Source organism: Malaclemys terrapin, chromosome 2, assembly GCF_027887155.1.
Source record: "Malaclemys terrapin pileata isolate rMalTer1 chromosome 2, rMalTer1.hap1, whole genome shotgun sequence".
Taxonomy (NCBI): Eukaryota; Metazoa; Chordata; order Testudines; family Emydidae; genus Malaclemys; species Malaclemys terrapin.
Window position 1 is genome coordinate 67045571 of NC_071506.1, and position 26874 is coordinate 67072444.

Here is a 26874-nt window from a genome sequence, read left to right on the forward strand (position 1 = left end):
ATGGATCAGAGAACACCAAATGAAAAAAATGTGAAAGACAGAGGAGAAAAGGTCAGTGACAGACTGGTGTCAAAGGAGTACTAAATCGTTAGAGGAAATTTTGTACTACTGAAAATTGAGGTAATCAGAAGTTTTTCCAGGTAGGATTAGTAGACAAATTTTTATTCCTGAGGGCATTCTGCATCAAAAATAAAAAAAATTCTGCACACATTTTAAAATTCTGCAATTTTTATTTGTCAAATAAATGTGGAGGCTCCAGTATGGCATTGGGGAGCACATGCCACTGGCTGAACAGAGGTGGGAGATCACTGTGCAACTTTTTCCCCCTTTCCCCCTGGGACACAGACTCAGCGGTGAGGCTGCACCCAATTCTGTCACAGTGCAAGGACCAGGGCCTGCCTTAGATACACCCCAGGGCCCTCCCCATCCATGCCAGGTGCACCACGTGTGGGCAGGCAGGCTCAGCAAGGCAGGATCCAAGTACGGAGGGGCTTAGTGTGATGGGATCCAGGTGTGGGTTGAGATAGTTCTGGCAGGGCAATCTGGGTGTGGGTGGCTCAGTGGGGGATCCGGGTGCGGTGGGGATCTGGATGCACCGGGGCATGTTGTGGGGTTTTGGGTGCAGTGGTAATAGGACTCTGCAGGGGAGTCCAGGTGAAGGCAGTTGGGGCTCGGGGGGGGGGGGCCGTTGGCCAGATTCTGGGGGAGTGGGACTCAGTTGGGTGAGGACCCAGGTGCAACTGTTTGGGGCTCAGTGGGGTGTCTGTCCTGCCTGTCCTGGCACTGTAGACCGCACTGTGCCCCGGAAGCAGCCAGTAGCAGGTCTGGCTCCTAGACAGAGGTGTGCAAGTGACTCCGCGCGGCTTTCGCCCGCAGGCACCGTCCCATTGGCCAGTTCCCTGCCAATGGGAGTGTGGAGCCGGTGCTCAGGGCGGGGGCAGTGTGTGGAGCCCCGTGGGCCCCTGCGCTGCTCCCCGCTCCTCCCTCCCCCCCCACCTAGGAGCTGGACCTGCTGCTGGCCACTTTCGGGGCACAGTGTTGTCGGAACAGGTAGAGACTAATCTGCCTTAGCACTGCTGACCAGACTTTTAACGGCCCAGTCGGTGGTGCTGACCAGAGCCGCCGCAACCTAGTGCCTTACATTCTGCAACCCAGTACTGGGTCGTGACCCGCAGTTTGAAAACCACTGATATTGATCAAGTTCTGGTAACATCTCAAATTTGTAATATTGCTATGTTCAAAGCAGGTATATTCAAGGCACTTGTCCTGTTCATTGAGTTAAAGGCCAGAAGGGACCACTAAATTATCTAGTCTGTTATTGGTGAAGCTTTTTTCTGAACTCCTTGAGAACTCCTTGTAGTTCAGTCATAGGTTGACATGTATATCTGAATGGCCCGATACCATCCCATCTCTAACTACTTTATTATGAAGAGTATTGCTTCTATGTGTCTACAGTCTTGTACTTAAAAAACCTACCTGAATGGAATTTATGTAACTTAACCATTTTTTTTTTTAAACAAGTGGACATCTTTACTTTTTTTTCAAGTAAATTTTCACTTTGCTTACTGGTTTACTATTGAAAGAGTTCACTGTTTACATTTTGTTAGATGAAACACCTCGGACCTTCCCAATAGTGACAAATTATACTCTTCATGTGAGAAATCAGAATCTGAAGTTCTGTTACTTACTCTTGAACATGTAGAGGAAGCTTTCATATTTTAACAGCAATTAGTCTACATATACTTACCTGTCTACTCCCATCTATGTGAAATATTAACTGAAGAATGATGACTGAAGCTGGGTCAAAATAGGGGGAGGATGAAATCTAATTGTGGGAGGAGAAGGAGATGCCTGGAGCTCCATTCAGGATGCTGAAGATCAAGTTATTGGCATGGGGGAGCAGGTGGGGACAATATTTAAGAAAAGAGGCTGTGGCAATCTGATGCTGATTGCTGCTGTTGCAAATGTAAAACTTCTAGTAAAAATAGTGGCTGCCAGCAGGGGGCCAAGAAATGATTACTTTGAATATAAATTTTAGCTTAACTCAAGAGTTCTATTCTGATTTTGCTTCATGGCTACAGTTTTCTTCTTAGTTGCAAAAACGACAATTATGATCTTTCTGAATTGTTTTTGTAGCTTGTAATTAAATAACCTCTTTCAAAAACTAGTATTGGAGGTGAAGATAAGCCCAGAGTAACATCGTCACTGTTGCACTATTCCTTCAACTATAATATATTGTTAATTGGCTATAACAACTTTTTATTTTCTCAAGGACATGGAAGATACTTCGAAATCTACAATTCAGAGTGATTCATTATGTGTCTTGGAATCTGTGTCTTCTAGCAGCTGTACTTCAACAAGTCTGCCTTCTGACCCGCTAGGTAAAATACACTGGAATTCATGTGGTGAAAATGAAAGTGTCTGCTGGAATCGTTTTAAGAATGGAGGGGAGTGGAAGCAGAAAATCTTGTAATTGGCGGCCAGTAGAAAATTTTCTTCGGAAAGTCTAAGCTTTGGAGATTTAACTCACTTTCAAAGTGTGAAATGTAGAAGAGATGCAAGAAATTTTAAAATCCTCTTTGATATCTTTGCCACATTTAAGTAGTGGCTTAGTTTATTAGGCAAAAAGAAAGGTTTGGTCAGAACTTGTGGCTAGAAACATCAAATTGGTGGTTGGCGTAAGAGGAGAAAATAGGAAAACCAGGAAGTATCTGTGAGTCTGTTTTTGAGTTGCAGATGATTTGATGGGCCATGTTAAATATTTGGGACTAATCTGACATGTTTTCTCGTGCATTTTTGTTAATTAGGTATATGCAAAAAAATTGGGAGAAGTAACAAAGCTAAATTTTGTGTACAAAATTATGTATAATAGGGACTTTCTGTCCTTTGAATTTCAGAGGCTACTAAACAATTTCAGACTTGCTGATAAAGTGCTTGAGTAATCTTTTTTTTTTTTTTTTTTATGGTTAATAGTGGAGGACTCTGTTTTACTTGACGCCGATGGGACTAAGCATCGGAGAACGCGGTCTTCAGTGTGGGTTTCCTTCTGTGAAATTTATAATGAGTATGTGTATGATCTTATGGATATATTGGCTATATCAAAAAATCAAAAACGCAAAGTTCTAAAAATCTGTGAGGATCAAGGAGGAAACTCTTATATAAAAGGTAACAACATTACTTTTGTGACATTGGTTGTCCTGTACAAATATTAATGACTTGATGTATTTGTAAACAAGTCTCTTTCTGCAGACTTAAAGTGGATCAACGTTCAGAGCACTGAAGAGGCTTGCAAAATACTAAAAATAGGAAACAAGAACCGAAGCTTGGCTTGCACTAGAATGAACCAGCACTCAAGTAGAAGGTTTGCTGCCTATAACTATAGATATGTCCTTGTACTCTACAGATTTGTTGAAAAAATTTAAATTATACCACTTCGAAAGCACTTCTGAAAAGAGCAATTATTAGTTGATTGCTGAAGACTCTGCTTGATTGTATTCTTGCCAGTGTATCAACCGGTCACTAATATCCCTTTTTGGGAGGGAAAACTGAGAAGGTTATGGCAAAAAAGATCTACCAATACTTGGAGTCCTTGTTTAATTACCTCTTCAGTCTCTTAAGCCTGGTTATGGTGCAGAAATTGCACTGGTCTCACTAGTTTACTGCAAAATAGATCAAATCATGCATCCATGTTAATTTAATTAGATCAATACAGTTCTTGGTAAAGGATAAATGGAACAGGATTGGAATGGATGTTTTCTCTTGGGTTTCAAAGATAGTACTGGGCAACTGCTTGTCTCCAGCTGGGGTTTCTCAGGATTTCCTTGTCATTCCACTTGTTCAATGTGTGTGCAGGGCCAGAAACAATATTTTTTAACCTGCAGTACAACCTTTATGCTGATACTCCACTGTCTACATTTTGCCAGACTAAGATATTGCAATTCCGCTTTCCATTTAGTCTGTATGGATAACAGCTAGCTGGTTATAATTCAGTCCAGAAAAGACTGAGATAATATTGGGTTAAGGGGAAAAAGGCTGAGGATCTTGTATTGAAAAGGTATGCCCACTTGTTACTCAGTTTTATAACTTGGGAGGGTTCTTTTTACCCTCTGCTGCGTTATGTCCATTTGTCTGTTGGCCAAGGATACTTTTTCAGTGTGTCTTCAACAGGAGATTGTGATCTTTTCTGTTGAACAGTGGCAGTCTGTATCCACCTACAGAGGAAGGCTACACTTGAACACCCCTTAAACTAATGCAGAACAAAGTTACAGTAACTCCTCACTTAATGTCCTCCCACTTAACGTTGCTTCAAAGTTACGTCGCTGCTCCATTAGGGAACATACTCGTTTAAAGTTGTGCAATGCTCCCTTAGAATGTCGTTTGGCTGACTTTACAAGGGAGCATTGCACAAGTTCCTCTTCTCCTTCTCCACCTCCACCTCCTCCCCCTCCCTGCCTCCCAGCGCTTCCCCCGCCAAGCAGAACCGCCAAACAGCTTAGGACTTTCTGGGAGGGAGCGAGAGGGGAAGCTGCCTCCCCTCTCCCTCCCAGAATCGCAGCCATGGGGGCAGTGCCATGCTGCGCAGAGCCACCTGCACACCCCTTGCACCAAACAGGAGCTGCCCCAGGTAAGTGCTCTGCACCTCCTGCCTGCCTCAGCCCTGAGCCTCTTCACGCATCCCCACCCTGAATGCCCTCCCGCACCCTAACTCCCTTCCAGACCCTGAGCCCCAGGGGTAAGCCAGGGGCACATCCCCACCACAGTACAGTACTGTACAGTGTATATAATGCCTTTTGTCTTCCCCCCCCCAAAAATCTTCTTGGAACCTAACCCCCCCGCATTTACATTAAATCTTGTGGGAAAATTGGATTCATTTAACATTGTTTCACTTAAAGTTGCATTTTTCAGGAACATAACTACAACGTTAAGTGAGGAGTTACTGTATCTGCTTTCTTAGCAAAACTTCATGCATGGAACAGTTACACTGGTGTTCCAGAGAATACACTGACTTCAATTAATTTCTGAGTGTAATTCATGACCTGTACACACCAAAACGAATTCCTTCAGGAATTGTGATTTGACTGTTGGAGTGCCTTTCTGCCAAACTACTTAGTAGAGATTAACTGTGATGCTCAGACTGTGCAGGAGGAATTGGGAGTAGAACATTCTTAACTCTGAAATTTTGTTTCCCTCTTTGGTCTGACAGCCAGAGTATAACTGTCAGAGCACTAATGGCTGGTTCTTTCAGAGGGATTTAGTTGATTTAGGATTTTCTTGTCATATTAAAATGTTGTTAATGCACCAGGAAAACTTTACAGAATATTGGGTAAACTGAACAAAAATTAAATGATGCATATGCTAGAAACCAGGGTGAATGATCAGACTGACAGATTCCTCCTTTCCTCCTACTCCCTTCCAAATCTACTCCCTCTATTTTCAGGGAGTTGATATTCCAAACACAGGGGAAGGTCTAGTTCCTGTGTGAAGGTCTTGCGTTCAGGGATCCAAAAATGAATCCTGGATCAGTAGATTTCTTTATGCTGCTTAAGCCAAACAGCCTATGTGAATCATGAAAACCATTTTTTTCCCATCTGAAGCAGCTAATTAAAATTCCACCCTTAACTCCCAAACTTCAAGTAACCTCTATTTGTTTCTCTTTACCTTTTGTTTTTTTTTAATGGTATTATCAGATACTGTATCAACTTTTATTGGCTGTTCAAATTAATGCATTACAAGTATTCTCCTTAAGTGTCAGACAAAATAAAAATTAATTTTCTTTTGTACATATTAATCCCACTCAACTTGTGTTTTAAAAAAAAATACTAGGTAAAGTTGAACATAATTCTAGCTGGAAGTCAGATTGTTGATAATGAAAACTTGTTTGTTTCCCTTCTAGTCACAGCATATTTTCTATCAGACTACTAAGACTAAGTGATGAGGCTGAGCCTTGTATTCTTGGAGTTTCAGAGTAAGTGTCTGTCTTCTCAGTTCTACAATAAAATTAATTATTAGGGGGGAGCTAGTAGTGAAACCTATGCTAAGTTGCCTAACACTCTGAATTATAAGTTATTCTCTGACCTTTGAGTATTTCAGAGCCATGTTTGCAGCAGACCTTTAAAACTTGGTAAGGGGAGAGTCTTGAGGCCAGAAATCTGCCTTTATTGGTCTCATTGAATTCCATTAAGATATGGTTGAGAGAAACTTATGAAAATTGCCACTTTCCATCTGTAGCTTGCGTTCCTCAAGAAAACTTTTGGTAGCCTATTGAAATAACGGAACATGAATATTCTAATCTAAGAGTGTGCCCAAGCCATCCCCAATGCAAAATAGAATGTACTGCTCAGGGAACCCCAGGTAGCAATAGCCTCTCTGGGGGTGGGAGAGCAAGACAGTCTTCCCCTGACATCCCCTTCCTTGGGGGCACCATGTGGGGAAGGCGCCCCCTATATTCTGTGGAGGGAGCTAGGCTTGGCTGTATTTTCCCCCCAACTCAGTACATGACCCCATCAAGCCTCCCCTAATGGTAACTGCCTTTTTCTGCTGTCATAATATAGTGAGTCTCACACCTCAAGTGTTATACACTGCAGAAGGTTCAGAGTCCAGACTCTACCAATGATGCATGATCTCGGGCAGATGGGTGTTATTTTGTTTTTACTGCTTTATGTATTTCCTTTTAAACAGCCTAGGAAACTACATTGTTAAAAGAATGCTTAGCTGGCAGAGTCAAGCTCTTGGAAGTTGGGGAATGTCAGGTTGCCTGTGCAACCTTAATTTAGCCTGCTTGTGATCATTATGTATTATACACATACTAACTCTTCCCCCCCCCCCCCCCCCCCCCCAGGACTCCTGCTTCCTGCAGTGCACAGAATGGACAGTGCTCAGGGACTGAATCAGGGTTGTGTAGTGAAAGATGTCTATAGGATCCCTTTTCCCCTTTGGTAGGAGTGAAAAGAACAAAATAGAGGACTTCAGGAAGATGAAAGAATGGTGATTTAAGGCAGGTGAATGCCAAACAGGAGAGCCCTGTTATCCCTGCTTCTGCCATAGCTCACGTGTGTTATTGAGGAAGTCTTTTAAGACACAATTTTGGGCAAGTGCCACTAATGATGTTCCTTTTTTTCTGGGCGCCTCTTTTGAGCCACTTGGGGCCTGAATAGGCAAAAGTGCTGAGCACTCAGACCTTCAGCTGAAGTTAACAGGAGCTGTGGGTGCCTAGGCAGTAAGGCAGCGTGATCTGGAGGCATGAATATAGAGTTGAATCACGATGTTATGATTTCAAATCATGGCTCTGCCAGTGAGTCAGTTTTTTATTTTCCTAAGTGGGGAAGATAAATTCATCTCCACTGAGATAAGAGCACTAACATTTGTGAGGCACTCTGATATTATGCCTGCCCTATGAGGTGTTCTGTATTTGCCTGCACACTTTGGTTAGTGTACAGTAAACAAGGTAAGATCATCAACTGAATGATATTGAACAACTGCCTCATTCCCTGAGCAGCATTAATCTTGTGTATTGAATGATGTAGGATCTTGTGGAAATGGTATGTGATCATGTAATTAAACATATACATGCAAAGGGCTAAAATCTGCATAGGCTTAGGTTGCATGGGCAATCTACATTTAAGCACATCACAACTTTTTGAGTACTTGACTTTGCAACCTAAATGTCCTCCTAAGGCTGCTTTTTTTAAATGTAGTTATTTTTCCTGGCACAAATATTTCTCTAAGTATTCTGGTGGGCCATGTGGGGGCAATCCAATGGCCTAATTCAAACTTTGATGACAAAAGTTGCATTATGTGCTAAGTGTTACTTGGCTGTATGAGTCAACCTGTGGGGAACTCCTGTCCTCTGCACAGATGTTGGAAGCTGCAGAAAGAAACAAAGTACTCTGCATCCAAAAGTATCAATCTGTATTGTATTACTAATGCTCTGCATTAGTATTTCCTTGCAGTTCTCACAGCACTGAAGTTGACTAGGATCAAAGTACTTTCCATAGTGTATTTCTCCTCTAGGGGAAAGTGCTTCAGCAATTCAATTGGTATCATTCATTTAAGTTCAGGTGGATGTGGAATAGTCCCACACCAAGATCTGGGTTCCTATGAATGCTGGTTCTAAAGAATTAGAGTGTTGTGTTGTATTCTCTGAATGCACTAGTTCCCATTAGTGTTTAATTGATTTTAAAATAAGGGCTGTGACGTTGGCTTAACTAACTCTCCATGGAATATGGAAATACTAGTGGCAATATTTAAGCTATCGCAGTGTATTTAACTATAGCTGTATTATGAGTAAGGCTGTGTTTTAGTCATGGGTATTTTTAGTAAAAGTCATGGCAGTAAACAAAAATTCACGGCCTGTGACCTGTCCGTGAGTTGTACAATATACCCCTGACTAAAGCTTGGGTGCAAGGGCAGCCTGGGGGAGCTGCAGCATGCCCTGGGTGGGGTGTAGTCTGGCACCCCTGCTGGTGGGGGTTGGTAGGGCGGGCAGACTCCCTATGTGGCTCTCTGGAAGCGGCAACATTTCCCCCCCCCCCCCGCCCCCGGCTCCCTCAGCTCCTAGCTCCCCGCCCCAACTATGGCCAATGGGAGCTGCAGGGATGGTGCCTGCAGGTGGGGGCAGCGTGCAGAGCTAGGAGCTGAGGTAGGGACATGTCGCCACTTCCAGGGAGCCTCCCAAGGTAAGCGTTTCCCAGAGTCCTCACCCCCCTCCCACGCCCTAACCCCCAGCCCTGAGCTCCCTCCCACATGCACCCAAACTCCTGCTGCTGCTGGGGAGGGGGGCAGTGGCCCGAGACTGCCCGAGCAATGGCTGGCGCGGCTGGCCCAGGGGTTGCCCAAGCTCCTCAGACGGCTCCCAGGTGAGCTGCACTGGCTGCTGCAGAAGTGTCAGAGATCCCGGAAAGTCACGGAATCCATGACCTCCATGACAAACTCACAGCCTTAATTATGAGGATCTGATGCCCTACTCTGGACTTTGTATTGAAGGAAAGGCTTTGTACAAAACCATGTTCCTTACCTTCTGTTTGCAAAAGCCACTGAAGAATCAAACATTGGAAAGAAGGTACTCTGTAGTCTACATCTTAGATGTGTGTCCAGAAATGTTAAGAGTTAGTGATTTTTATCGCACCAACATATCTGAAAGTAAACAATATTAAAAATTGTGTTTAACTTGTACAATATTTTTATTATTGATTAATTCTTTCATTTAGAATGTCTCTCTGTGACTTGGCTGGGTCTGAACGGTGCAATAAGACACAAACTTTTGGAGACAGACTAAAAGAAGCAGGGAATATTAATAATTCTCTTTTTATTCTTGGGAAATGCATTGCAGCACTGAAGCAGAAGCAGAATCCTAAGTAAGTGAGAAGACTTAAAACAACTTGAGTTTTAGTTCAGCTAAAAGACTAATCATGCAGTGCACAGCTTTGGGTAGTGGTTCTGCAAACTTGCACAGTGGTTCACTTAACATGTACGTTTAGCAATGTTTATTGCAAACATCACTATAATAACAATAATTTTTCCACAGGAAAAGTAGAAGACTTAAATTTGTATGTGCGAGTATGGTAGAAGAGACTTGAAACTGCAAAACCAGTGACTTTTATACTGCGAGCAACCAGTATCTCTCATAAATTCAGATTTTTCTCAATCTGTGCAAGTAGACTCACTTGAGAGTTCAGAAATAGACTGTACTCAGCATGAAATTATTCAAGTATCTCCTTTTTGTGAGTGGTAGGAACTTGTCCAAAAATACAGATTTGTTGTCCATATTTTTTTTTTCTTGACTCTTTAAAATACCTTCTATAGATCATTTCTTGGAGAGTATTTGGGAATATGTTCAGCTTTGTTGGATAGGAACGTTACATTCAAAGTTGAGTGTTCTTATGGAAAAGCACATATGTTTCCTCAAAGATTGGATCTAGAAAAGCTATGCGTATGATATTACAACTCACTCAGTTTCCTTAATGGAAATTGTACAATTTTCTCTTTAAGTGTGAAACACAGCTATATTCCATTCAGAGAGAGTAAACTCACCCGCCTGTTTCAACCGTTCTTCTGTGGTAAAGGCAAAGCTTGTATGATTGTCAACGTTAATCAGTGTGCCTCCACCCACAGTGAGACGTTGCACGTAATGAAATTTTCTGCTACAGCCAAACAGGTAAGTAGAAGTCTACTTCTCCTTGAAGCATTCTTACACTTAACTTATGAATTGCCTAGATTGACTATATATTGAAACTCCTGATCATATGGTCTCAATGTACTTAGGACTTCTTGATTTGAAGTGCAACTGGCTTGTCTCTTATGGGCTTATAATATACCATACTACTTCCTATATATAAAATGCTATTGCTTGTTTGCAAAAAGTTTTTAATAGTCTTAACTTTCTTGAAATTGTCATTTTTCAATCAGGTATGCAGAATTGCATTCCTATATTAGTATGCACTAAACTAAGTACAGTTACCTAGTGTGACCAGACAGTGTTGGCCATGTTATGCCAGCTGTGCACATGCACACGATGTGTGATTACAACTTAATTATTTGCATGCACAAGTTATGAATGTATAAATGAGTTGCACAAGCTGACCATTTGTCCCAAAGCTTTTTAACAGCAGATTCAAGAGATGCAGTAAGAGGAGGCTATCTCTAGTATCTTACAACCAATATCCTAAACAAGATCTCTAGTGCTCAAATTCCTCTTGTTTAATGTTCATGACCTGGGTTTAATTTTTTTCTTACTGGTCTTGCCTTCTGGTCAGTAGGGGCATGGAGTGGTTTGGAGGCAGTGTGCACAACCCCGGAGGAGAATCCTGTTCAATCTTTACTTTCTTTGGGAGTGGCTGGCATGCATGCTCTCTTCCCTGTGCCCCCTGTCCTCCCCTCCTAGGTGGTTGCTAGTTCCTACCCTCCCTGCCTCATCACTTAATGCAGGATTTTGGGTGGTATTTTATCTTACCCTGCTCTACTCCCTTTCCTATTTCTTCCTGACAGTTGCCCCACAGAATCAGTTGCTGGGCTGCCTCTTGCTGTCCACCTCCTGCTGCTCTCATGAGGGAGCCTTTACTTCATGGAAGGAGAATCTTATTTCTAGTTTGGGGCTGTAAACCCACTTTTAAATGTAAAACTCTATTACACTCTTAAACTGTTAGAGCTCCTAAGTCAGGGCTTCTGACAGTGCTCTCAATGTAGAGCTTTCCCTGTTTGAGTTCTCTCGTAGTACATGCTTCTTCCATCTCTGGATGGATAGAGCTTGTCTGTCATAATCCCTGAGCCACTCTGATCAAAGTCCCATGACTCAATCTTAATCTTGCCCATCAGGGTGTACACCTGAACCTCTCAGTTACATCCCACATGAGGCAATAGCCACCTTAGGTAATTGCTCTTGGTCATTCAGGGCAAATGTGCCAAAAGTTAAAATTCTTGGACATTTTTTCCAAATCTCTGCTTCGATAACTAACCACAGCAACTCTGAAAATAAGGAAAACGATCTTGTTTTATTAAATAAAAACTGAGGGACAGCATCATTGTTTCTGTCTTAAAAGTATATGTATTTTAACAGATTCTTCGCAAGATGGAAGGCTTGTTAACATAACTTTTATATTTATACCAGAAAGAAATGCTATTTCCCCCACAGTACATATAATTTTGACAATTTTTCAGGTTATTCAGACAATCCACCCCCAAACCTTTGGATATTTTGCTCCAAAACTGGTTGGGAAGAATGGCAAGCCTATAGTACATTTTGATGCCAATATATCTGCTGAAGAGGTTCCTGATGAAGATATAGATACCTCCTCTGAAGAGGAAGTGGACATCACCATCATGACCCATGAGGTACAGTAACTCCTCACTTAAAGTCGTCCCAGTTAACGTTGTTTCATTGCTGGTCAATTAGAGAACATGCTTGTTTAAAATTACACAATGCTCCCTTATAATGTTGTTTGGCAGTCGCCTGCTTTGTCCACTGCTTGCAGAAAGAGGAGCCTGTTGGAGCGAGCTAGTGGGGGGGCTTAGAACCAGGGTGGACCGGCAGCCCCCTATCAGCTCCCCGCTCCCCTAAGTTCCCTGTGCGGCAGCTGTCCAGCAGGCTATCAATTGCTGCCAGTTCAGCTGTCCCTCCCCCCACTGCCATGTGCTGCTCCTGCCCTCTGCCTTAGAACTGCTCCCGGGAGCCTCCTGCTTGCTGTGTGGTTGGGGGGGGTGGAGGGGTGTGTGGAAGAGGGGGGGGTTAATGTCAGGGTGTCCTCCTCCCCCTTCTCCTGTCCCCCCTCCCACTTGCCCCATCTCCGTGGAGCAGGGGGGAACTCGACAGGGCTCAGGACTGCGGGAGCTTGCTGGCAGCAGCTGCTGTCTCAACATGCTGATCTAATTAAAAAGGTAATGTACTTAGAGTGCAGACAGCGTACTTAAAGGGGCAATGCGCATCTCTGTCTCTCTCATGCACAGGGTGTGTCTCTGTCTGCCATGCTGTCTCCCCTCCCTCCATTTGTGCTGCCTTGTAGACTGTGAGGCTACATTAACAACAATGTATTAACCCTTGAGGGCTCAGCTGTTATAGTTCATTGTTTTAGCAGTAAGGCATTCCCTGGGAAATATCCCACCCTCTGACTTCATCACCTCAACCAAGCTTCACAATCATCATTGCTGTGTACGGTATTAGTTTATTTGTTTAAAACTTACACACTCTCTCTCTTCCCCCCCCCCCCCCCTGTGGGAGCAAGATACAACTATTGAAGTAAATATCAGTTTTTCCCATTGACTTCAGTGGGAGTGGGCTCAGAATCATTTTTCTTGGGCACATGCCTCAGTTCTGATGAAACCTCAGTATTTCAATAGGAAAACCAACATAGAAAGGCCCATGAGATGGGGTTTCATGTTCCATAGTGGACAGGTAGAGAGAGCTTTCATGAACTCCATTGCTTGGTAAATAACACTTTTTTTTTTTTTTTTTAATTTTAATTGCATATTGTTCTTGCTTTTAGCTTGGTTTCTGAAGTGAAGTATTTTAAATGCAGGAGCTCTTGAAAACTACTGAGAACCTGAAGAAGATGCTAGTTGCAGAAAGGCAGAGTAAACTTCTTCTTGAGGTGCAGATACGTAAAGAGATGGCAGAAGCCATGTTTCAACAACTGTTGGAAACCGAGGAAACTTGGAGGTAAGTGATGAGACCATCAAAAATATATAACATGATGGGATGGAATAGAATAGGAACATCTCATGCATACACCATTTAGAGAGGAAGCTAATAATGGCTGGCCAACTCTAAAGCTCTTCTATTGTTCCCAAGAGCAAAAGACTAGAAAATGTCTCAGTGATCAGACTACTGTTGCATGCTTCCAAAAAACAAACAAACAAAACAAAGTGGTGGTGTCCTCTGTATGCATCACTGAATTTATTCTATGGTTAACCTGAAATTACTGGAGGATATCTCATTCTGACTTTCCCGTACATGAGAATCTACCAGACCAGGTAAGACAGACTGGATCTAATCACATACACTCAGTACCTCTGAGGACACTCTCCTAGATTGCTGTAGAATACAAACTGCTACATTAGTGGTAGAACACCTTTGTAAGCACACAGTTTTGTGTGGCTTTTTTCCAGCTCCACGAACCATTACTGACTTCTTGGTGGCTAAAATACTGTGACTGCACACAGAATATAGAGCTGGTTCTGAGCAATGGTCGTGGTAACTCCAGGGATTGGTTCAATAATTTGGGAATCTGCAAAGTTGATGGGTATTTCAAATGTTATTGCATGTGACCTAGGGTGTGAGCTCTCTCATGTACAATGAGTGACTGCTTTCAAATAGTTATGAAAAATAGTCTCGCCCTGTCCCACTCTTCTCAGACCTCCTCTTTCCTGCCAACCGTTCACCAGTCTTCTCTTTTTGCCATCCCCAGGTGTGTGGTGTTATGTTAGGTAGTAGAAGCAGTTGGATGGCAAGAAAAATCATCTGCTTAGTTCTCTCATCTTCTCTCTGCTATTCATTTTCATTCAGCTTCCGCTTCTGTTCCACTAAAGTACAGTTGTCTGACATTTTAAGAGGCTAGCCATGATAGACCATGGCCTCTCTTGCAGGTGACTAAACACAGAGAAATCAAGCATGCATTGAGGTTGTAGGCATCTGCATGCTACTAAAGAAAACTGAAATTACTTGTAGCATTTTTGCATCTTTTCTTGGGATGGTGTCCCATGTTTTTCTAGGGGAGTTCTAAAAAAAAACCTGCGAAAATCACAATGGGATTGTGTACCTCACCCCTGTATTTATGATTGGTGCCGAGATGAGCCTAATAGGAATGCCACAGAAATGTATTGTACTGTAGTGTAGTAAAATAGGACACAATTGGTTAGACAGGTCTTACAGTAGTGTTAATATGTCAGGTCTGTCACTGCCTATTGATGGAAACTTGCTGGGTTTTTCTGCCCCCCCCAAAAATTAAGGCTGGAATAGCCCATCTAAGGCTTGGTTTAAACTTAAATTTATCAATGTAGTTCTGTTTGGAGTGTGAGGGTGGTAGGCTAATCTACACAGTTAAACCAACAAAACCTTCCTGATGTAGATGCAGTTTATACTGGCATAGAAGTGCTTATACCCAATGATGAGCTGCCAAAATCTTAACAAGTGGTTCCTTCCTCCTCACCCCATGAGGGGGTCATGGTCCGCCCCCCGGGACTCCTGCCCCATCCAATCCCCTGCGTTCCTTGATGCCCCTCCCCCCCCGACACCTGCCCCATTTAAAAGCCCTTTTAGAACCAGTTGTCTCTCACTGGACAACCGGTTCTAAAACGGCTTCTAAATTTAACAACTGGTTCCCATGAACCGGTGCGAACTGGCTCCAACTCACCACTGCTTGTACCAGTATAGCTTATGCTGGTTCCTCAAACTGCACTTATATGCCAAAATAAGACCTAAATTGTAGATTGGCTCAAGATTAAAAGTGGATCAAATTCATAGGAGTTCAATCTCAAATGGGTTTGAGCTTAGATATTAAGGATTGGAGGGATGGTCCAGTATTTAGAGTGCTAGCTCAGGACTGGGAGCCAAGGTTCGATTGCCTTCTCCACCACTGGCTTTCTGTGTGACTTTAGGCTTGTGTTTCAGTTCTGCAACTGTACAATGGGGGATAATAGCCCTTCCCAACCTCTGTGGTGGTGTGAGTATAAATCCACTAAAGATTGCAGTATTTGAGTGCCTCACCAAAATGGGGACCATATAAATACCTCTGAGCCTTTTTCAGTGTTGCCAGTTGGTGTACTGTGACTGCATCGGCTGAATGATAGATCAAAGCAGTGACATATAACATGTTTTTAGCTTTCCTGGACTGGCAAATATCTGTTACCAAACCAAAGTAGTATAGAAAACTAGACCAACCAAACTTGACTGACTTGCAGCATTAAATATGCACATAACACTTCCTGTTGCATATATAGTTGTCCCATAGACTTGCATTATAGCACCATTGTAAGTAGCTCAGAAAAAGTCCTTGCTAGCATTAATATCTAGACAGTAAAGGAGCCAGAAACAACAATTTTTGGCTTCTCTTGATTTCTCTGTTACTTAACTTACAATGTTCTAGTACTATAGATAACTAGAATTATTTTTCTGATAGTGAAAAATAGAATTTGACAAGACTGACTAAAGGACTAAGTGAAATTACTACAGGCTTAAAAAGTAGAACTTAGAGTACTGGACATTTCTTCTGCTAGTCTCCGACTTAACCTCTTAATTTACTTACTTAATTTATTTACTTTGAATCTTTGTCCAACTCTTTCTAGGTTTCACGTGTAGTTTTGAAATATTAACACTTTGACTCCTGTAAAATTGTGTAAATGTAGCACTCAAGCAAGCTAACTTGATTTATTTATCATTCTCAGTAAACGCTTGGAAGATATGAGAGAAAGTTATGAGGAAAAATTGGAGAATAAATTTGAAATGTATAAGGAAGCTATAAAGAAACATGCATATATGTGTGCAATGAAACAAATTGAAGACCACTATGTTCCAATAGAAGAGTTCGTAGTTGAACAAGAGAAAGTTGAGGTAGACTTCATTTCGTTTTTTTGTTTGTTTTAAATTGCAGTGTCCTTAAATTGTCAGCCTATGTAACATTGCCTTTCCTTAAAGGTATCCTCCAGGAATTCTCCCTCTAACTGTAACATTGTAAACTAAGCCATCCATCATCATCAAATATCAGGGCTAGAAGGGACCTCAGGAGGTCATCTAGTCCAACCTCCTGCCCAAAGCAGGACCAATCCCCAGACAGATTTTTGCCCCAGATCCCTAAATGGCCCCCTCAAGGATTGAACTCTCAACCCTAGGTTTAGCAAGCCAATGCTCAAACCACTGAGCTTTGCTAGGCAAAAGTCTCCAGCTCTGGCGTGCTGAGCATGCACATTCCTAAGTGGAATACACATCTGCCTTGGCAAGAGAGTGACACAAATTTCTAGAGAAGACTCAGTAAGACTAACTTTTTAAAAGTAACCCATCAATTGGCAACTGTTTCCAATGTTCAATATGATCAACATTTACAGTAGTAAACTTGGTTAAAGGCCAACCTTTTAGTCACAGGTGTATATTCTCTTTACACAAATATCAGTGTGCATTTCCTCTGTTCAGGACAGAGATAGGAAGATATTAGAGTTGCAACAAAAATTTGGAGAGCGGTCAGATGGATTGTTGGCTTTGGGAATCCCAAATTCAGATGTGTTGACTGCAGAAGATAAAGTGAAATCAGGTAAGCATCTAATATTCTTCCAGTATGTTCTTCTTGTAGAGTATAAACCAGCTTAACTCTCTCTCTTTGTCATATACAGATCTTAAATATAAGGAGATGCAGAGAACTTCAGAAGTATTGCAGAGACAGTGCGATGAGAAAGATGAGGTAAATTTCTCTACCTTGTCCTAGACTTGGATGAGTGGGGGATTGTTTTGGTGATTGAGGGCTCTAGCCTGTAAGGGCCAGATCTTCAAATACTCAGCAATAGAACTCTCTCAACTGGGGAAAAGCTTTCAAAAGTGTTCCTACCCAATATGCTGAGTTTTCTTTGGTGCCCAAAATGGGAATTGAGCTCTCTTACATTCTGGCTTGTCACTGGTTTGAATGTCATCTTGTAGTGACAATTACATATCCTCTCTAATAGTCGGGATGCGGTGGAAACTAGAATCGGCAAAACATCTGGCCTAGGATCACAAACACTTTATTCAACAATCCTTTGAGGTAGGAAATAATTATTGCCCCATATTTTAGAGATGAGGAACAGAGGTGTAGGCTAAATAATTTGCCCAAGGATGCTGGGTAACAGCCCAGATACTGAATTTCAGATCAGTGCCATTAAAAAAGCAGTCCTTTCTCTTTTTTAGCACTAAAGTAACAGTGAAGTGAAACTAACTACTTGGTTGGTTGTCAAAGCTATTTTCTGGATGGAGTGCAGATCTGGAAGTCTAACATTAAATGGCTCATTGCTGTAATATCCAGAGTGTGCATTAGGCTTACTGGTATACGTTTAAGCACAACCCCAAACCAGAATTCCTTCAACCGTTCATATGTACCCGTCGCTTACTAATTCACACCCTGGAGTAGCTTATTGCTGTGTGTGTAATAAATATATTTATATCTCACACACACACACACACACACACACACACACACACACATATGCTTTTAATTTTTATATACCGTATATAAAAAATAAATTAAAAGCACACTAGGGAAAGGAGAAATCTCTCTTTTGGCCAGCTTTTAATAAACATACTCATGTAGTAGAGAGAGTTTCATCAATTTCTGCTGAAAACCAGACATTTTTACTTTTGTGAGAAACTTTCTATATTTTACTAGCTCTAATTTTGAGTATATAATATATTTATTTAAAGTCCCTGGACTAGTCACTCATCTGCTTATACCCAGTCTCCAGAATCTCAGCAGCAAGTTCTGGCCCTGAAGCCAATTTCAACTTTTTGGCCTGAAAACTAAACTTGCTTTCTAGTGCAAAAGCTTAATTGTGAGTTGTTCAGCATTTCAAATTTAAAATGGCTAAAAGAGCAGCAAGCTATTGCTGGAATGGTAGCCTGGGACTTCAGGCAGTGGAGACAGTCTAAAGGAATTACTAATTCTCCTGGAAATCCCACTCTTCTATCCTGCTTCACTTCTCTCATACATTCCTACTCAGTGGCTCAGCTCTTACTTTGCATAGTTTTCCCCTCCCACATTTGCCCATTTAACGTAGTGAGCACAAGGATTTTTTTTAATGTAAGTATTTATAACTTCAAAGCCTGTTAGAGAACTAGTTTAATAGTTGGGCTTTTTTGTTTTTTATAGTGGAGTATAGCTGGGGGCACTAATTCTCAAAACCTATTTTGATTAGGAGGTTGAGCCTCTATCTCAACTGTGCTCCTGCTCAGATAGTTCACAACTAGTCACACATAAACACAATCAATAGAACCGTGTTAAAGGAGGGGGGGAAGGGGGAGGAGAGAAAGTAGGCTTTAAACTGCCCCTTTCCCCAGCCTGTGAGGTGATTCCAGGGGCAGTCTGTGGTCCTTCCTTCCATTCTTACTGCTGGTGTAAGTGGTCACAACTCTCCTGTCTTTAGTAGAATGGCAACTGCTTATTCCTGCAGTGCACCTGATCGAACAATTCTAATATGTGCTGGTTGTACTTTATTGTGGTTAAGATACACTTGTAAAATTCCACTGTTCTACCATGGGACCACTTTTTTTCATTCTGGGGTCTTAATGGCCTCTTGCTGTGGAATACTAATAACACCCTCAAATGTTTAAATACCTCTCCATGCATTTAAGTATATATACCCTTAAAACTTTCAAGGATTTCTTAAACTTTAATATTGTTTTGTGCAGCTTATAAAATCTCTGAAGCTTAAAATACACAAATTAAATGAAACCTTACAAGAAATGAATGAAGTCTGCAGAAAAACAACTGAGGAAAACAGTAGACTGACACACATGGTAATGCTCAAGGTTTGTCAAACAAGTATTGAAACTAACCATTAATTTAAAGGTAGTGCAGCTGATGGTTTTACAAGGCTATTTCTGAATAGCAGATAGCAATTTTATTTTTGGTTCTTGTTCCTTTTAGTGCTAGCATAAAGCTTGTCTTTGAGTTGGCTGCTTGCTGAATCTTTTATGGTCTTTAGGGTATGAATTGACCATAGAGGACACTTCTTGTACTATGGTTTCAAATGTCAAACCCCTGTGCTTGTATTCTCTAAACTGGTAATATGTAAAAAGGTTTATTTTATTTGATTTGTGTAGAGGGGAGTAGATATGGAAAACTAGAGGAGACTGTACTGTAAATCTGACTGCATTTGAAATGATTTTATAAAACATTGGTTAGAAACTAGAAACTTTCAAATATAAATAAAAGATGCAGTATTCAGAGAGCTCTTCTTGAATGCTCAAATATAATCCATTGTGGCTTGCTAGACCTCAGCAGAACACCTGTACGCTACTGTTGATTACTGTGAAACACAGACTAAATTATATCTAACTAGAGCCTCTGGACAAGATCTTCAATTAAGGCCCTATTCTAGCTGCAGTGACTCTCCCACTGACCATGAGGCTTAAACAGAGAGTAGAATATGTTCTTTGGATAGCAGTATTAATTTAGTTGCTATCTTTTGAATTTGGCCGCTGGGTTTGGAAGGGACAGATAAAAACAATGCAAGATACTTCTAGGACTACTGAGCTTTTTGCTTTTAGCCCATGTGAGCATTAAATTACGCAATTTACATGCACTGGCCTTGAGTTTATAGCCCATTCATTTCACTGGGATACATCAGTTCACATTTAAAAGGCTTTTGTTGCAACCATAAGAACCAGAAACAACATTGACCAATTTTGATGCCATTGTGGTTCTCTGTGGTCAAATATCTGCTATGTAGGAATTGCACTGGGCCCAGTAATCCATTTCTTGGCCATTGAATAGCCAATTTAGATAGTAACAACCTGGGTTGAACTTGAGGACTCATTTATGCCACATGGAAAACACTTTGAAAACTACCTTCCTCTTTCTTACTACTTGAACACTTACATAAAAACAGGAACTTCTCCTTGATGATCTATATCTTATTCTAGTCTAAAGTCAAACAAAATTATGCTGTAATTAGTTGCCGTGGAGAGAATTCTGACTCTAGGTTTGAAATTGAAACAGGAGCAGATGAATACCTAAGGAATAAAGATCCTGTAATCCTTACTTCCCCAATATTTTGAGTTTCTTGTCTTAATGGGCCAAATAGAGACCTAAATTGGAAACTGAAGTTAATTAGCATACCAAATGTGGTATTCAGGCATCTTGCTCTATTTAGTTTCTGAGGTGGTATTGCATGTGTTTGTGACAATGTAATTTAATGTCTCAATACTGCCAAAACTTTAAGTTAAATTTTGGCTAATGGCCTTTGCCCATTTTTCTTCAAATATAATTGCCTGTACAGTAGAGTAGGTAAAATTTCAGCCAAAACTTCTTTAGCAGAAAATGCAGATTTGGCAACACTGAAACACTTCGTGAATTCATGTTGTTTTTGCCAAATAATTAGTGGAAGGAGAAACAAAACTTGAAAAAAATCAGTCATTTTGACACTTTGTTTGAATTGGGGGGGGGGGGGGGGCGGGAGAGGAGTCAGAATGTTTTCCTCCAAAGCTGTGTTAAGACTTCCTTCAATTTTTAAAAAAACAAAAACCTTAAACGCTAAATGCAAACAGTGTTGTTTTGGGTAAGACAAAATATTTTGTCTGATAGGCAAATTGGTTGAAACTATAGTGAAGAACCAAATTATCTGACAGAGGAACACGATTTGTGAAGGGAAATCATGCCTCACAAAGCTATTAGAATTTTGAGGGGGTCACCAAATATGTGACTATATTGTACTAAGACTTTCAGAAAGCCTTTGGCAAGGTCCCTCACCAAAGGGTCTTAAGTACAGTAAGCTGTGCTCGGTTAGGAGGGAAGGTCCTCTCATGGAGCAGAAATAAATGGTCAGCTCTCAGAATAGAGGCAAATAGCATTGTCCCCCCAGGGATCCGTATTGGGACCAGTGCTGTTCAACATATTCATAAATGATCTGGAAAAAGGGGTAAATAGTGAGATGACAAAATTTGCAGACTCTTATCTTGAGTAACTTTGTAAATTCAAAGCAGACTGCGAAGAGTTAAAGGGATCTCACTAGACTGGGTGAGTGGGCAACAAAATGGCAGATGAAATTCAGTGCTGATATGTGCATTACTTTCCATATAAAATGGCATTTTTCAAAATGTAGAGTTTTGCTAACAAATAACTTAGATCCCCACTCGGGAAAGATCTTGAAGTCATTGTGACTAGTTCTCTAAAAATATCCGCTCAATGTGCAGTGGCAATCAAAGCTAACAATGTTAGGAACTATTAGCAAAGGGTTGGATAGATAAGATACAAAATATCAATGTCACTATATAAATCCATAGTACACCCAAACCTTTCATAGTGTGTGTAGTTTGGTACCCCATCTTAAAAAAGATCTATTAGAATTGGAAAAGATACTGAGAAGAGCAACAAAAATTATTAAGGATATGGACCAGCTTCCATATGAGGAGAGATTAAAGACTGGGACTCTTCACTTGGAAAAGAGACGACTAAGCAGGGATATGATAGTCGTCTATACGATCGTGAATGGTATAGAAAAGGTGAAGTTTCTTTCACATAACCACCAGCAGTCACCCAATGAAATGAATAGGCAGCAGGATGAAAACAAACATAAGGAAGTACTTCTTCACATACCACACAGTCAACCTGTGGCACTCGTTGCCAGGGGATGTTGTATAGGCCAAAACTATAAAGGGGTTCAAAAAAGAACTAGATAAGTTCATGAGGATAGGTAGGGTTACCATATTTCAGCAAGCAAAAAAGAGGACGGGAGGAGCCCCGCCCTAGCCCCGCCCCTGCCCCTCCCACTTCCTGCCCCCCCAGAACCCCCAACCCTCCCCCCGTTCCTTGTCCCCTGACTGCCCCCTCCTGGGACCCCTGCCCCTAACTGCCCCCCAGGACTCCACTCCCTATCTAAGCCTCCCTGCCTCTTGTCCCCTGACTGCCCCAACCCTTATCCACACCCCCACCCCCAGACAGACCCCTGGGACTCCCATGCCCCATCCAACCACTCCCCACCCCCTGACAGCCCCCCCCGAACTCCCAACCCATCTAAACCCCTCTGCTCCCTGTCCCCTGACTGCTCCGATCCCTCTCCGCACTCCTGCCCCCTGACAGCCCCCCCCCCGAACTCCCAGCTCCCCACCCCCCCTGCTCCTTGTCCCCTGACTGCCCCTTCCTGGGACCCCTGCTCCTAACTGCCCTCCAGAACCCCACCCCTAAGCCTCCCTGTTCCTTGTCCCCTAACTGCCCCCTCCTAAGACCCCCCCAACTGCCCCCCAGGACCCTACCCCCTACCTGTACCCTGACTGCCCAAAACTTTCTCCACCCCCCCCAAAAGCCCCCCCCCCCCCCCCCCCGTTTCTTGACTGCCCCCTCCAGAACCTTCCTGCCCCCGGTCCCCCTTACCCTGCTGCTCAGAACAGGGTGTTGGGCTCTGTGCAAGCCGGACACGTGGCTGAGCTCCCCAGCACAACAAAACCCGGTCCCTGGCCCTGCACAGTGCTGCCGGACCGGGTTGCAGGAGAGGCCAACTCAGAATGCAGGGCGGCTCCGGCTCCTCTACAGCTGCTCAGGAGTCCAGCCCGGGATTTTTCTGCAGCCCTCCCAGCCGCTCACTCTGCCGGGGGAGGGGGAAATCCCGGACATTGTGAGTGCTTTACAAATTCCCCCCGGACGCTATTTTTAGCGCGAAAAGGAGGACATGTCCGGGTAAATCCGGACGAATGGTAACCCTAGGATAGGTCTCTCAATGGCTATTATCCAAGATGGTCAGGAATGTAATCTATGCTCTGGGCATTCTGAGCCTCTGACTGCTAGGAGTGGACAAGAGGGGGTGAATCACTCTATTGCCTGTTCTGTTCATTCCTTCCGAAGCACCTGGCCAATCAGGATACTGGGTTAGATGGACCATTGGTCTGACCTATTATGGCGGATCTTAAGATTGCCAGCAAACCAAAAAAATCAATGTATTTGCACAGTTCTACTATATAGCACCCTGATCTCATTCTAAATTTTACTTGGAGAAAATGAACAAAATAATAGTACCATTCGCTAGTGTTCACTTATCTAATGTGGTTTAACAATTCCATAGGAACAAGAAATGAGAAGTCTTCAGAACTGGGCTAAACGTGTCCTTGAGCTTGAAGCCACAGTGTCTCTTTTGCAAGAAGAACTAGATGAGAGCAAAAAGCACTTGTATTCAGAAGATCGTAAGGAGCAAAAACCCAAGAGAGGCTTGTTTGCTAATCTAAAATCTACAGTAACAGGCACTTCTAAAACACCTGTTGGCAAAACCTTGGGGAAATCTGAAGACTCTCCAACCATGTCAAGAAAACAAACTACTTTTACACGTAAAGTAAAAGAATAACTCTAATCCTTGATGCATTAACATGTCTGTATTGACAAGGCCTATCAGCTGTAATTTTGAACTGATGTTAGCAACAATTGGAATTTGGGTGGAGGAAAAAAGGGTAGTATAGACACAGCCTTACCATCAATGTAACTGGGAAGATAAGCTATTAATAGGAATGACAACTTTCCTTCTGTCAAGTGTCTTCTTTAGTAACTAAAGACATGTAAATGTAAACATAAATTGGGATTCTTGTGCAACAGTTGGTGTGAGATGTGATCACCTGCTGTGGCAACACAGCAGGTATGGATTTCCATATAACAGGAGAAAGGGTGCCTTGTGTCAAGGTTAGTGGTACATTCCTGTCTTTTACTTTCCTTGTTTCTTTTTACACTTGCTTCCAACACTGAAAATGGCATTTGCACTCGACCAAACCGCTTGTTCACTTTAGCTGTTTCATTAGCTAGTAGATATTGTTTGTAGAGGAGCTGGCTTCCTCACAGTTAATCTTCTGCTTGATTTGAATTGAACTAGTAATCTTATACTTGATGTCAGTTTATTGTGGAATTAAAATGAGAGATTTAGTACTAATATTTCATTTAATGATCTAGTCAGATGATGGAGTGGCAAGGAGCCACTGTTCATTTTAAATGCTTCTGTCAATCATAATTGTCTTGGTTTGGAAAGGAATGTCCATTTGAAAATCCTTCACTGACTTGTGTATGCAGTAGTCTTCTTAAAATTTACTTATAATAAAGCTTGGGTTTTTTCAAGTCAATTAAATATTAGATCATTTAAGATTTGGTGTTACAGTGATTAGGTCATGAGATACCACTTGATAATTTGAGCTGCAAGTCCCTGTGTGTCTTAACTTTTGTTTCTATTAAAATATGATGCACTTGAAATCAAAGTTTAGGATCAAGAGGGCCAGTACCTCATCTTCTTCTTAAAAGAAAACTTTGTCTAGAAATGTGGTGGGGCTAGGACTGCCTGGTGATTATAACCAGAAAGAGTTGAGTTATTTTAGCCAGATGATAGGATAACTACTTCAGAAATAAGCGACAGAGTCCTGTGGCACCTTATAGACTAACAGACGTATTGGAGCATAAGCTTTCGTGGGTGAATACCCACTTCATCAGATGCATTTAATTCAGAAATGTGCCAGTCACAAGGTTGTAGGCGTTGAGCAATTGCCTTTGCATGGTTTAATGGTGGCTGATTTTGTTGTGCTCTGTTGTCAGCATTACACAGCTACGTATAGGAACCCATGAGAAATGTAAGAGGGTTTTTGGCAAGTTCTCAGCTTTCAAGCAGTGCCACACAGAAAACTAGAAATGATCCAAGTGATATTTTGGTGTCTGGGGATGGTGGTGGATGTAAATAGTGTTGATTTGGGATTTAGCCTTACCCCCTAACTAGGAAAGTATTATCTGAGTTGCTAAACTATGCAGCAGGTGGATTATGTAGGAATTAAGCAATACATTACAATTAAGTCATGAAACAGGGTTTCAAGCAAGGGAAGCTGAATAGTTGGAGAGTTAGGTGAATTCTTGTGGTCAGAGAAACCTAGGCTTGCAAAACAATAGCGGCCTATATTTGGAGTACAAAGATTAGAGGTTTTGAAGTTTATACACCTCAAAAAAACAAACCAAAAAAACCACCTCCTGACTGAGGCCATATTTACAGGGACTACAGTGGCATAATCCTGTACTATAGAGGCAGCCTACAGTGACAGGGTTTTTTTATTTTTCATTGCTGTAAGAACTCTACGTTCCTTTGTGGCAGTAGTTAGGTGGAGAGGCATTCTTTTGTCAACGTGGCTGCATCTACAGTGGGGCTAGGTTGGCATAGCTAGGGTGGTCAGGGGTGTGGATTTTTCACACCCCTGAACGCTGTGATTGTCGACCTACGTTTTAAAGTGTAGACCAGGCCTGAGTTAGAGGTTGTCACTAACATTGTGAACCACTAGATGGAGCAGCATTACTATTGCAACGCTATCATGTTCCTGTAATTCAAAGCCCTGGTCTTGAAATTTCCGCTTTCCTTTGTCAGTATCAAATACTCCTAACTAGTTAAGTGAGTCTTTGTCTGTTAAAACTCTCACACCAATGTGTGCTCAGGGACTTCATATAAATATGTAAATACCACTAGGAATTGGGATTTTCTGATCTCAGAAGCACCAGGTACTCTCCCAAAAAGCAATATCCAACGGGGTTATTTGTCCTATCAAAACAGGTGTCCACTGGTTTATAAATTAACTCATCACAACCATGGCAAATTCCAAAGAAACAGCCTTCTTGCAGATTGAACGCCATCTGGATCAATCTCTAGCTCAGTCCTTAAACAGACTAGCTAGACAGATCACCTTATGTCCATCATGGGCACTCAGGACAAGATCAGAAATGAGGATAATAAATGGAAGTTCTCATTTTAAATATTTTGGTTTATTACAGTAATCTGGTAACATAAATAGGAATCTTGATAAACCCCCGTCAATAGATTTCAGGCTAGACAAAGCTCAGTCTGTATCATTTCTCCCCTCCTCCTCCCCCCCCCCCCCCCAAACATTACATAAAATGGCTTAAGTTAAACCAAACATGCTTCCATCTTTCACCTATGTTTTGAACAAGTAACAGAGTACAGTTCAGCACACCTGCCTAGCTCTGCAAGCACATAATAATGTGATCCAATGTATGGCTCCTAGACTTTTTCTGCAACTAAGATGACTTCACATTTCCAAATGCTAACTTAAATTTTGCACATGTTCAGGCTTTCCTAAATGTCTCAGTAAATGGTGGTGCCTGCTGGCACTGCAGAAGAGTGAGGTTTTAGCAGCTATTTTGAAGATATTTTGGAATTTACTACTGTGGTGGGTAGTTCAGAATTGTAGGATAAGAACCACTTAGATGAATATTTCTGCTAAAATATTCAGCGGTGAAATGGCTGTCTTGAGATTTCTGAACTGCTCCTCTGAGATGAATGGGTATAAAAGAGGCAAGATTCATTTAAGCGATGTTAACTAAAAGAACTATTTGTTTTGTATAGCATCTGAACACTGACAGGGTCTGATCCTGCATTCCTTGTACACAGAAAACTGTCAGCCTGGCCTATAAAATTGGCAATTTATTGTAATTTGAAGGACAAACTACAATGGTACAAGTTTTAAATTTAAAGAGTTTGTTTATTAAAATAAAAAATCACCATACAGTAAAAATATTTACACAGTCTGTGGTGGTTAATCTGCACATTGACTGCCTTCCTTCATTCAGAAACCTGCTATGCTTTACTAAAAAAGAAAAGCAATGAATGTCTATACTGATCACTATGTTTGGACTGCAGGTATACTAAAGCCTCACTAGTAGTTAGCCTCTTTTTAAAGCTTCCGTAAGTACCCTTTAC

The 26874-nt window shown here is 41.8% G+C and overlaps 1 protein-coding gene across 1 annotated transcript; it reads left to right on the forward strand.

The window, feature by feature from the left end:
• Positions 1 to 24126, forward strand: LOC128831255 (kinesin-like protein KIF20A). Its single transcript, XM_054017569.1, has 14 exons — positions 1 to 51; positions 2273 to 2381; positions 2974 to 3165; positions 3250 to 3361; positions 5894 to 5965; positions 9207 to 9353; positions 9988 to 10153; positions 11653 to 11826; positions 13008 to 13147; positions 15871 to 16036; positions 16613 to 16730; positions 16810 to 16877; positions 18851 to 18970; positions 23218 to 24126. Exons 1-14 carry the CDS (start codon positions 1 to 3, stop codon positions 23491 to 23493), a joined length of 1911 nt encoding a protein of 636 aa, XP_053873544.1. The 3' UTR covers positions 23494 to 24126.
• The last annotated feature ends 2748 nt before the right edge of the window (positions 24127 to 26874 follow it).

What these genes read in the sequence shown, in the direction of transcription:
- LOC128831255 (XM_054017569.1), top strand. Translation starts at nt 1, where the DNA reads ATGGATCAGAGAACACCAAATGAAAAAAATGTGAAAGACAGAGGAGAA. An exon ending in AACCAGCACTCAAGTAGAAG is followed by an intron (nt 3,362 to 5,893) that starts GTTTGCTGCCTA and finishes TTTCCCTTCTAG; the next exon opens with TCACAGCATATTTTCTATCA. An exon ending in TCACCATCATGACCCATGAG is followed by an intron (nt 11,827 to 13,007) that starts GTACAGTAACTC and finishes TTTTAAATGCAG; the next exon opens with GAGCTCTTGAAAACTACTGA.